Consider the following 12,624-nt stretch of genomic DNA (forward strand, 5'->3'; position numbering starts at 1 on the left):
TCAGTCGCTCAGTCGTGTCCGACTCTTTGCGACCCCGTGAATCGCAGCACTCCAGGCCTCCCTATCCATCATCAACTCCTGGAGTTCACCCAAACTTTTGTCCATCGAGTCAGTGATGCCATCCAGCCATCTCATCCTCTGTCGTCCCCTTCTCCTCCTGTCCCCAATCCCTCCCAGCATCAGGGTCTTTTCCAATGAGTCAACTCTTCACATGAGGTGGCCAAAGTATTGGAGTTTCAACTTTAGCTGAAATGTATATACCAGTCAAATATGGCTTACTCACAACTTCCCACTGAATGAATGAATGGATGTTTGCCTGCCTTGATAAATGTACAACACCCATAGTGTACAAATTTGACATTCTGTAGGAATATTGGCTTAACTATAAATAGCATATCTGTAGAGTGATACATGAGTTTCAGTATCCTCTTTGTAAACCAGGGACCTTGGTATTACTCTTCAAGAAATATAGAAATTCCCTTCAACATCTTCCACAAAATTTTAATTTTTGTCTCTATTTCTTCTTTAAAACAAAGAAATATTGCTTCTTTTTTTTTTTACTGTTTTATGTTCTAATTAAAAATATAAAGCTATTTGATTTTATCTCAATGAATTTTTAAAACTGAAAATGAGAACTTAAAAATACCAAACACTAAATTAAGCTAATGTTAAATTAAATGTTAAATTTAAATTTAGAGCCAAATTAAACAACTCATTTGGCTCTAAAGAGTTGTGAAATACAGAAATGAAGACCCAGCCAGTCTGCTTTGAAGGAATTGCCCAAGCTTCCTATTCGTTTTAAATTTGACACATGAAATATCCTTAATAGGATAGCTGCATATAATTGTGACAGAGCATTTTAAAGAATATTCACTCTTTTTAAAGATCATCTCTCATAAGTGACCATTGAGGTCTATATACTGTTATTATAAATTTAGTAAAGCTTTTGTTATTTTATATGAAAAATTTTGAAATACTGTTTATTTAAAAACATTAGAGTTTTCTAGATAAAAAAAAGATTATGTGTTGAATCACGCTCTCACATTTCTCTAGTCATGTTAAAGATGGTGAGAAAGTATTTACCTAAGGTCTATTAAAGAGTTGTAAATCCTAAGCTAAGTGTTGGAGTCATATTTAAATCATGGTAAAAACCTTTGATGAACTGTATTATTATACCCTCTTTTCAAAGTAGGCAACTGTTAAGGCTTCCTTGATGGCAGATAATAAAGCAGACCTGTATTTCATCACATTAAATGTATCTTAAGTGCATGTTGATTAACATTGTTGATGCTACGTTGATGATTGGTGTCTCATATCAGAGCATTACCAGGGCCAGGGAAGGAAAAAGAACGGAGTGATTCACCTGTTACCTAGCAGGCAATGCGCCCATAAATTATTGCTGCTCAGAGATTCTTCTTCTGGCTTACATCAGAATAACAAGAAAAAAAAAAAAGAATTACAGAGAGAAGCAGAATAGGACAGAAGTTAAAGACTTGGTCCTTGTTAGATAGAGTTATATTAGTACCCTGGCTCTGCTCTGTTGTACATAAGTCATCTTACCTATCTAAACTTCAGTGTTCTCATCTGTAAGATAAGAGGAATATGCTTTCCTCCAGGGTTCATGTGCAATTAAATTGGAAGAGCAGATCTATGTGAAATTTATTAGCATTGTGCCGGGTGCACAGTAGATATGCAATTAACAGTGGCCATTTGTGGCGTCCTAGTTCTTGTTAGTTACATTGATGAGTGGTTTCCTTATCTGCTGCACTTGGCACCACGTGGATGTTTAAAGTCTCATACTATCCCACAGAGATTAGCAAAAGTTATTTCAAACATATGTGAGAAGGTATTAGCTCTTTAAGATTCAAAGGGCTTATCCAGGAAATACAGATTTTTTTTCCCCCATTACTAATAAGATGTTACTTCTGAGCTGTGATTATTATCATTAGCCCCTGCAGCTTAGATACCCTCTCAGAGCATCGCTCTCTCTGAGGAATATTTACCATCTTACGTGCCTTCAACAGCCCCACACCTCATGTACAAAGAGCTAAATAAATTAAATCTATTCCATCAGCTTTTGAAATGAAAAGGTATTATTTTTCCTTTCCACAGGGCATATTGAAATAGTTGACTTTCATAAAATTAGCATAAATTTGGTAAGTTTAGACTAGGAGTGTTTAGAGGACTCTGATGCTTGAGAGTAATCTACAAATAAACAAGAAACCGTTTCTATGTCTGTTACAGATTTGTCGCAAACTAAATGGCATTCGTTTCACCTGTTGTAAAAGTGCCAAAGACAGGACATCGATGTCCGTGACGCTTGAACAGTGCTCAATCCTGAGAGATGAGCATCAGTTACACAAGGACTTCTTTATCCGAGCACTGGATTGTATGAGAAGGTAGCCCACATGTTTTCAACTTCTTTCTTTTTAAAAAAATTTTATTGAAGTGTAGTTGATTTACAATATTGTGTTAATTTCTGCTGTACAGCAAAATTATTTAGTTATACATATGTATATATATTCATTTTCATATTCTTTTCCATTATGGTTTATCACAGCATATTGAATATAGTTCCCAGTGCTGTACAGTAAGACCTTATTTTTTCTTTTATTTTAAGGTTTTTTTTTTTCCTAATACGTATTTTACTGGAGGACCAAACATTTAGTAACTTCACTGCATTTCCTTGACTTTGAGCTCATGACATGAAAGATAAAATAATTTTAAGTATTCCCTCTATTCATTTTAGGCAGTAAAAAATGTGACCAGATTTTGATCATGTGAATGGAGGATATATTTCATTAACACATTTAAACTCAAGTTGAAGGGCTCAGGTTCCTTCATGTAAAACACTTGAAGAAGAGTACAGTTCCTTTATGTACAAGTCCTTAAGTGTACACATAAAATAAAACTAAATCTTTATCCAAACAAATCAGCTATCCAAAAAATGGCATCACATGGGTCATCCTACCATGGCTTGTAGGGTCTTCCCATCTTTAACCTCTTTCCTAAAATTATTTTCACATCAGTCATCGTAAAGATGGGATAATGGATCCTTTAAAATGGAGAATTAATATGATCACTCCGCCGACATTTAAAATGTTCTGCCTGAAGTCATGTTTCCTGATTCATTTCTACAGTAATTAAATCTAAAATATAAGCCGTAATGGAAAGGAAGAAGTGCCTCTTTCCCAGGGTCTATCAGCAAGGACATACGTTAATTAGAAACTTTAGGGAACTTATCTCTTTCCTACAAAGACTGACTCAAAAGCACCACAGGAAACACTGGACAGGCTCCCAGATTGCAAGAAGGAACGTCATATGATGCACTGAGAAGGCTGCTGCTCATCTGGCATGTCATTAGCTTCACTTTTCTCTTAACTGCTCTGGTCTCTCCATGGTGAAGCGACGCTCGCCTGTGCTCTTTCTGTGCTGTGTGTTTTCCCCGCTAATGAGAGGTTTCTGAAGCCCTCGCTTTTACCCCATTTCATGTCTCTTGGCATTTTCTTTGTTCAGTGGCATTCTACCATAACTTTTGGATAAGTGTATGAGGATGTCTTTGAGGCCTGACATGAGCATCTCAGCCATACAAACACATTTGGTTGTTAGAAAAGACTTTTTTCAAAAATTATCTCAGCACTCACAGGGGAGATTCAGGATCTGAGTATGAAACCTTCTGTTGTGCATTTAAGAAGTACAAATATCACTATGGATGGAACAAAGATGCCAGCTGTGAAGGGCAGGCCACATACTATTCCAGGTCAGAGACCTCAGAGGACTGGAATGAGTCAACCAACATAATTTGCAAGTTGAATTTGTTACTTGTTTATTTAAGATAGAGGTAAGAGAGGACCCTTAAATTAGAAAGGTATTTTTTCCAACTGGTAAATAAAGGGTGTATCTATCATATACATGTTGAAATATATAACTAAATATTTTGGTAACGTATAAAGGCTGGAGGAACTAATATTATATGTCAGTATGTTTGCTAACGACATAACATTTATGGGGGTTAAGTTTTAGATTGTGACCTAAAGTAAGGCACTAGAAATTTAATCCAAAAATATTGAAGACCATGACTTCCATATCCCCACTACTTTGGTGATACACACACACACACACACACACACACACACACACATATATATATGTAAATTTCCAATCTGACAAATTTAGCCTTTGGTTTTTTGTACATGTGAGTACTGTGTGAGAGTGTGAGAACTTGTCTCTGTGTGTGTGTGTGTGTGTGTGTGTGTGTGTATGTTTAAGGGAAATAAGATATATTATTGTCTTAAATAACTTCCATACCCTCCCTCTTTGGGTACCATCTTACAAGCCCATAGCTTTATAAGCTCTGGCCACAGGGAAGAGTAGATGGGAGGAAGGGACTTGGGAGCCAGCTGTCCTGAGTTTGAACCCAGGTCACGTGCCACTTACCAGCCAAGAGGAACTTAATCTCATCCTGCCTTACTACCTGAGGCAAGTTGGTACCTCAGTCCTCTCCTTATGTAAAACAAATAAGCTAATAATAATAGCCCTTCTTAGGAAGGTCTCAAGGATTAAATGAACTGATATGTGTTACATGATTAGAACAACACTTGAGAACAATCACTGTATGGTACTTGTTAGAAAAATAAATATCAAGGGTCTTGATCTTCCTGAGACAATCAAGTCTAGGCAATTATGAGCCTTGTGTATTTTTGCAAATATATTATGACATATGGTCTGACTCCAATACCATATATTAATATTAAAATCTTGTAAATAAGGTTTTGCATGCAATGTTTTGTCTATTTAAGAAAATAAGCTATTTCAATACCACCTTGAAAATGTACATGACCCTTCAGTAACTGACTCTAAAGACTTTATGATACGACTATAAACCTGGTATATCTATCCTTTCTTTGAAGTGTATGTGTATTGCCAAATTCTTCCTTGATATCTATAGCAGAAGTTCATAAAATGATGGCTGAATAATCAGCAGCATTTTTATTTTTAAATAAAGAATGAATGCAGTATCAGCACTCAGTTGTTTGATACTGAAGTCACCGTTGAGTGCTAAGAGCTTTCTTGTCCCAATGCTTTTGCAAAAAGCACATTTAGTAGGAACTTTCAAACTTATATTTGATTAAAAGACAGTTAGGATTGCATTTAAAAATACAACATTTGACTAGATTATTAAATGTCACATTTTATCCAAAAATAGTTGTGTTGGGGAATTTAATTGTCACTTAAAAGTAAATTAAAATGAAAATGCCTGTTCTCTGTTGTTTTCCTTTGAGGGGAACTCTAGGATGGTGTGTGTGTGCGTGTAACAGTGTGACACCATGTTGTTTAGCTGTCAGTCTGTAACTTTTATTTTCCTTATGCTGTATTACTCTGCAATCTGTCATTCTGTAATGACTCTAAAGATAGCTGAGATGCCTTTAGTAAGATTAATCAGGGTATATTTCAGCATCCAACCTATTTATCCCTCTTAAGATACAGGGCTTTAATCATTCTATTTTAGTAAATATTTAATTCACAAGAGAGAGATTAAAAGGCCTATCAGCCTTATTGAGTTCTATCATCCTGTTGAATGTCATATTCTCAACACGAAATTTATGTGTCAGGGAGTGTAACTTATGAAATGTTCTGCTTTGTAAATAAATGACCTCAATCTACTGATGTCAGTACAGGTTTTATTTCTCATGACTTCCTCTCTTGTGGGCTTCACTTTCAAGTCATGGAGATCATTTGTGTTTAGACAGAAACATGTCTTCCTTCCTTAGTCTTCTTTCCACTTTGGCCTTCTTTTTTTTAGCTTTTGTTTGATTGTACTAGTCGGAGAAGAGTTTCCATTATTTCATATTATCCCCTAATTCAAATATTGAAGTGAATAAGAAGCATCGCAGACATGGGTAATTGAAGCTTTCAGTTATCTCTTGACTATTGGAAAGGGACATGTTTGTGTAGAACGGCACAAGTGGGAACAGTTTCTTCATTATCACTTAGAGTTCTCTCTTCCCTTGAGAGTTTCAGTGGTGTGTCTGCTGCATTATTTCAGCCTGCCTCTGTGACAAATCACAGTAATAAGCCCAGATGAGGTCACCATCTTCTTAGGCTTGCTAATAATAGTGTGAAAACTTACACCACTTAGGATGTTGTTACTTCAGCCGCTGCTAAGGTGAAAGATGCAGCAGAGTACACGTCTGTAAAAATCACGTTGGAGCAACTATCTCTTAAAAAGATATCCACAGATGACCCACCAATACAGAACTGCTCTTTCTGGAGAAATCAAAGAATGCCCTACCAAAAACCATTCAATTTCCTAAACAAAATGCATGTGCTAATTTTAGGCTATCTTATTCATATATTTATATGTGTCAGGTTGTTCTGCTACTAGAAGTAGTAATTTTCAGATTTCTTTCTTTTCCCTAATGTGTTTTGTATTGATATTTAATTTTGTTTTCAAGTACTATTAACCTGAGACCCTGTGAGTATGGAGTTTAACATTCAGAGCCATTACCAGTTTTAGACACACCTTTCCAAATAAGTCATTTCTCTCAGTTCCTCAAATTATTAACTAAGGACCTAGATAAATAAGTGTATGGAATGTGTTTTTTATTTAATTTAATGCAATGAAATATAAATGAATCTAATTTAAATAAGTTTAACTTCTGCCACAAACATGGATTTTTAAAATCAAGAAGGCCTGTGATTAAATGCTTATTCTGGAAATTATTTGCTGTGCAGCTTTTAAGTTAATTAATCTCCAGACCTCAGTTTCCTTACCTGTAAACCAGGGATAACTTATCTCTCTCTCCTGGAGGCATCATGTTAAATGAGATCAACTATTTGAATTCTCTATGCCTGGCAGATATTAGGTGCTCCACTTAGTAAGTGTTCATGCTTTCCGCATTTTTTTAAGCTACCCTGTGTAACCTTTCTTGTCCCATGTTTCTCTAAAAGTGCCGCCTCTGAGGTTCCTGAAATTGAGGAATTCCCCAGGTGTTCAAGATCTTAGAAGAAAACTCCCAGGATTAATACTTGTTTTAAAAGGCTTAAACTCCCTCAGTGACTTTGACTAACACAGTTCAACTAATAACATGAGGACAATCTAGGAGCATCTGAGTTTAACTCCTATTTAAACTAAATAAGAGTTTAGTGTTCATGATTGATTCCCACAGAGCAGTGCCTCAGCATCAACCAGTGAAACTTGGGAACGTCAAACTCCCAAATGCCCACAGATTTGACTGAGTGTCTAGTAACTACTGAGCCAGGACCCCACCTCAGGAGATGACCTGGGCAAATGTTATCATTAGCAGAAATATGTCTCCATCATGGTTGCAGTCAAATGTAAACATTTATTGAGTACTATGGCAGAGTACCGAAGAAGGCAATGGCACCCCACTCCAGTACTCTTGCCTGGAAAATCCCATGGATGGAGGAGCCTGGTGGGCTGCAGTCCATGGGGTAGCGAAGAGTCGGACACGACTGAGCGACTTCACTTTCACTTTTCACTTTCATGCACTGGAGAAGGAAATGGCAGCCCACTCCAGTGTTCTTGCCTGGAGAATCCCAGGGACAGAGGAGCCTGGTGGGCTGCTGTCTTTGGGGTCGCACAGAGTTGAACACGACAAAGTGACTTAGCAGCAGCAGCAGCACGGCAGAGTACTAGGCTAAACACAGGGATACCAAAACTTATAATAACAACAGCTAAGGGTCAGTGAGTTCTTGCTGCACACTAAGAATTACATGAAACATTCTCTAGGAGGAACCTTTATTAGTCACCACAATGAGAATATGACATAGATGAGGTCACATACTTAAAACTATTATTATTAGAGTGGATCACAGGGGAAAAGGAATCATTATGGGTTGGAGTGGTCCAGAGGAAGGTAGAATTTGTATTGTGTCTTGAGGATTAGTACAATTTAGGTAAGTAGCAAAGAAAAGTTAAGAGTTCTTGACTAGGAATATCTAAGTGGCCCAGGCTAAGAGCATTATTTATTAATTCCTCACATTTATTAGAGGTTTTTGTTTATAAAAGTGTTCTCATGGTGTGTGTCACATTCAGCAATTCATTTTCCTCAGCTGATGTTATGTTTTTTGAGATCTGTGTTCACATAAGGTCTGTTCTTTCCTTTTCATAGCTGTATAGTATTCCTTTGTGTGCATAGACCACAATTCATCTATTCCTCTATCGAATTTTGGGTTGTTTCTGATATTTTGGTACTATAAGCAATAGTGAAAGAGACATATTCACATGTATAGTTATGAATACGAGCATAACGGTGGGTAAACCTGTAAGTGGAATGGACGGTATTCATATTTTCAATATTACTAGATGCTACCCTATGGCCCTACACTAATTTATATTCTATTAGGCATGCACATGCTTCCATTTTTTTTACATGACCCCATATTTGTACTATGAGTTTTGTTTTTGATTTTTTTTTATTTACCAATCCAATGAGTAAAAAAATGATATCTTGGCTTAATTAGTATTTTCCCAATAATATAATATATTGAACATCTTTCTAAATAGTTCCTGGCCATCCTGGTTTTCACTCTTGATAGCTGATCTTTATTGTTTCATATAGTGGGGGTTTGCATATAACTGGGACTTTCCAAAAAGGTCCCAGCATTTATAAAGCACTGGTTTATTGCATTTAAATCAAGTTCTAGAAAAGAGGGTTTCAGAAGTGGTAGTTTTTTTTAAAGAACATTTTTATTTGTTTTGTTTATTTTCTTTAAAAATGAAAGCACAGTGAAATAGGACAGAAAAATCTCTTGGGTTTGGAAAGTGAAATGCAGTGTTTTGACAGGAGCCTATGAGGTAATCTGAGACTTTTTAGAGCTCCCTTTTAGACAAGGGAAGGAAACTTCCAGCTGAGACACAACAAAAACCTCTTGGCAATTAGGGAGATGATTAATGCTTTTGTTCTTGGAAAATGAGGTATAGCAGAAACTAGTCCTAGGAATGACTTGTTCTCATTAGAGAAGCTAGAGATACAGGCAGCCCAGGCCTGAATGATGTGAGGACCATGGCTATGCTGAAATCCAGCAAGTTCATCTATGCTCCCAGGAAGTTGAAATACAAGACTCAACGAAGCTAGTGGTGTAGCCTCATATTGTTGAACTTGAATGCTGTATTCAAAGAGAAAATCAAAAATATGTATGGACATGAAACACATATCGTAGTTCTATCTCAAATCCTATTTGCTTTAAAGTTTACAACTTTATGGCTGCTGTTGTTGAGTCACTACGCCATATCCAACTCTGTGACCCCATGAACTGCAGCATGCCAGGCTTTCCTGTCCACAGTCTCCCTGGAGTTTGCTCAAAGTCATGTCCATTGAATTGGTGATGCCATCCAACCATCTCATCCTCTGTCATCTCTTTCTTCTCCTGCCCTCAGTCTTTCATCCCTCAAGCATCAGGATCTTCTAATGAGTCTTTTCCAGGTTTGTTATGGCATTCCATTCCCATACAGTAATGCTACCCAAATCTCAGTTATTCATTTAACTACCTAACGATTTTTCTACAGCTGTCACCTGAATAGACATTTATTGTAGTCTTGACCAGGGCAAGGATGTCCATGAATTCATGCACTTGTTATGTTTGTTATGTTTGCCCTAGAGCACATGAGAATAAATTCGAAACTATTAAAATCAATGTATTGTCAGTGTACTGCATAAAAATTCCTGACTTTGTCAAAGTGCTTACTATACTCAAGAAAACACTTTCATTAAAAGAGTTTCAACTCTCCTTCTAACCTGAATTTTGACTGTAGAGCTCAGTCACTAGCCCAGGGTAACAAACTGAATGTCTTCACAGGCTATCTAATGAAAACTGGACCGGGAGGCAATAGAGTTTATGAAAAAAGCAGTCAAAATATTGCAAACTTTTCTCCTGATCAGAAGATCACAGATGACCGAGTTCAAATGCCCTGTGTAATACATTTGTATCTGAGGATAATGATCTCAAGTCCTGTGGGCAAAAATATAATATGCACAATTACACCACATTCTCTTCCATTCATTGAGCCCATCAGAATTTATGGGATTGTGAATGACATCTTTATAGGGATCAAGGGTGTAATTTATAAAACATATCGTTTACAAAATTGGTAGCTGATTAGTAGTAACAAGTCGCATGTGATACTTTTCAAGCCAGCATAGTAGACAGCAGGATGTCATGTTAAGTAAAACCGTTCTTTGTTTCACTTTCAGTACAATATTTAATAACTTACATGAGATATTCAAGACCATATCATAAAATAAGCTTTGTGTTAGATGATTTTTATGCCACTGTAGGTTAATATAGGTGTTCTGAGTATGCTGAAGGTAGTCTAGGCTAAGCTTTAGCAATCTGTAGGTGAGATGCATTAAATGCAGTTTTGACTTATGATATTTTCAACTTAAAATGAATAATGTAAGTGTTCTGGGCACTTCAAATGTATATCATTCTTTTATAAGCTTTCTATTTTTAATATAGTGGCTTCATTTTTGGTTCAGTTTTATGACACAACCCTTGCCCTGTATAGCTCTTTCTCACAACCCATTCTTGATAACTTACTACATTTTATGTATCCATTTAGATTGCCTTAAATTCTTCTTAAAGCAAGATGGGATGTAAATACTTAAGAATAAAATCACATAAAGCATTCCTTATCTACTAGGCTCAAGACTTTTCCTAGATCTGCTCTTAGCACTCATCAAATCAAGTTGAATAATATTGATCTAGAGGTTTGTTTTTTTTTAACTGCAAAAAAAAGGAAAAACTAGTTTCTTACATGGAAGTATCTGAATTTATGTATTTTCAAAATGATGTCTCTTCTCTCAACTATTTGAGAAAATAATATTTTTGTATGCCACAGAGTTTGCAAATCACCTTGACTGCTCTGTTGCTCTAGAAAATAGAAATACAATAGATTCATCGGTTGTTCAGTTTCTGTTCCCCAGTTTAATTTTATAACAAACTCAGAGATGGAATTTTTATAACAGTTTTATTTGATTTTGTGATAAAGATTTTTTTTCTCTTGGAAAGACTAGAACAAAAGTGAGGAAAAGGCATCTTAGCACTGTCAAGAGATATTATTTTTGCTAGAAAAAGACAGGGGAAATGTCTTCCCTTTACAAGAATGAATTGATTTTATAGCAGGTGCTCTTGAAAAAGATACATTTATTGAAAATTCCTTCCTTCTGCTCTCCAGTCCCAATTAAAAAAAAAAAAAAAGGAAAACCACTTTTCCTATAAAAAAGAAAAACTCCCATGAATATATGTAGGTTGTGTATGTGTGTGTGTGTTAATCACTCAGTCGTGTCCGACTCTTTACAATCCCATGGACTGTAGCCCACCAGGCTTCTCTGTCCATGAAATTCTCCAGGCAAGAATACAGGAGTGGGTTGCCGGTTCTTTCTCCAGGGGATTTTCCTGATCCAGAGATTGAACCCAGGTTCGATCTTTGCAGGCAGATTCTTTACTATCTGAGCCACCAGGGAAGCATATATACGGGGTCCATGTGATCAAATATTACATGGTCATAAAGTAGAAGGGCAACTTACGCAGCTATATAGACTTGCCATGGGTTCAGCCTGATCATGAGAAGTGTGTGGAAAGCCCAGACTACAACAAGCATTTGCTGAGTTTAATCTTTTTCCTCTGTGGTTGGATTACATAAATATGGTTGATTTAACTGTTTATGTTAATAACTTTAAAGTTGCTAATAGATTGTGTGGTTCCTAAGCAGCTAATAGATACCCTAGATAATGGGAAAATAATTCTAAATCATGAAACTTTATTTGGAGGTTAAATAAATCTATTTTTAGAAAGTAATACAGTTTGATATTCATGTAGTCAGTTATAAATTCAAAATACAGTCTTTGAAGTTCTTTTATAAATTACAATATTATGCTACTAAGGTTATAGTTTCCGTTCATAATGGAAGATGGAAACTATTTTGTTTCTGTTTATGGCAAGATAAAAGAAAGGCATTTTTTTTTGCAATCTGCTTTACATAGTTTTATGATAAATGTGTGTATGGTTATTTTGCTACCTTTGCTCACATTGCTTGAATAAGAAAAGAAGGAAACACTAACAATCTTAGTACAGACATTGGAGTGAAAGGAAAATGAGAAATATACCATACTTTAAAAAGGGATGAGGATATGGGTATGTTGATTTAGTAATGCTAATGAAAAATGAATTTATGTGTATATTTTTTTAGTTTTAAGTTAAATTTCAAAGTAATTCCCTTTGAATATCCATCTCTCCACCTAAATGTTAAAATAGTATTAGCACATTTTGCCAATATGTTGCTGAACTCTGCTAAGTTCCTCCTGAAGTTCAATTAGTAAAGAAACAAACTTTGATTGAATTAATTTGATCACAATCAAGAAAAAATGAAACAAAAATATCTCGAACAAATCTGGACATATATTTGTTCAAGATGCAGGGGGGAAATAAGCTTTCTGATTTATGTAGATAAGAAAGAAAGAAAGATACCAGCTCACTTATATCCTAATCTATGTGACCCTATGGACTGTAGCCCACCAGGCGCCTCTGTCCACGGAATTCTCCAGGCAAGAACACTGAAGCGGGTAGCCATTCCCTTCTCCAGGGGATCATCCCAACTCA

The 12,624-nt window shown here is 36.0% G+C and overlaps 1 protein-coding gene across 9 annotated transcripts in view; it reads left to right on the top strand.

Moving 5' to 3' along the window:
* Window positions 1-12,624, top strand: part of INPP4B (inositol polyphosphate-4-phosphatase type II B) — an 853,196-nt gene that overhangs the window by 799,917 nt on the left and 40,655 nt on the right. For all 9 annotated transcript variants that reach the window (XM_086346584.1, XM_086346591.1, XM_086346583.1 and 6 more), the window contains one exon: window positions 2,245-2,399. In XM_086346584.1, coding sequence (XP_086202710.1) covers window positions 2,245-2,399 — 155 coding nt within the window. The remainder of the gene's footprint in view (window positions 1-2,244; window positions 2,400-12,624) is intronic.

This window comes from Bos grunniens, chromosome 17, assembly GCF_055505025.1.
Source record: "Bos grunniens cultivar Pamir isolate PY7600 chromosome 17, Bosgru_T2T1.0, whole genome shotgun sequence".
NCBI lineage: Eukaryota > Metazoa > Chordata > Mammalia > Artiodactyla > Bovidae > Bos > Bos grunniens.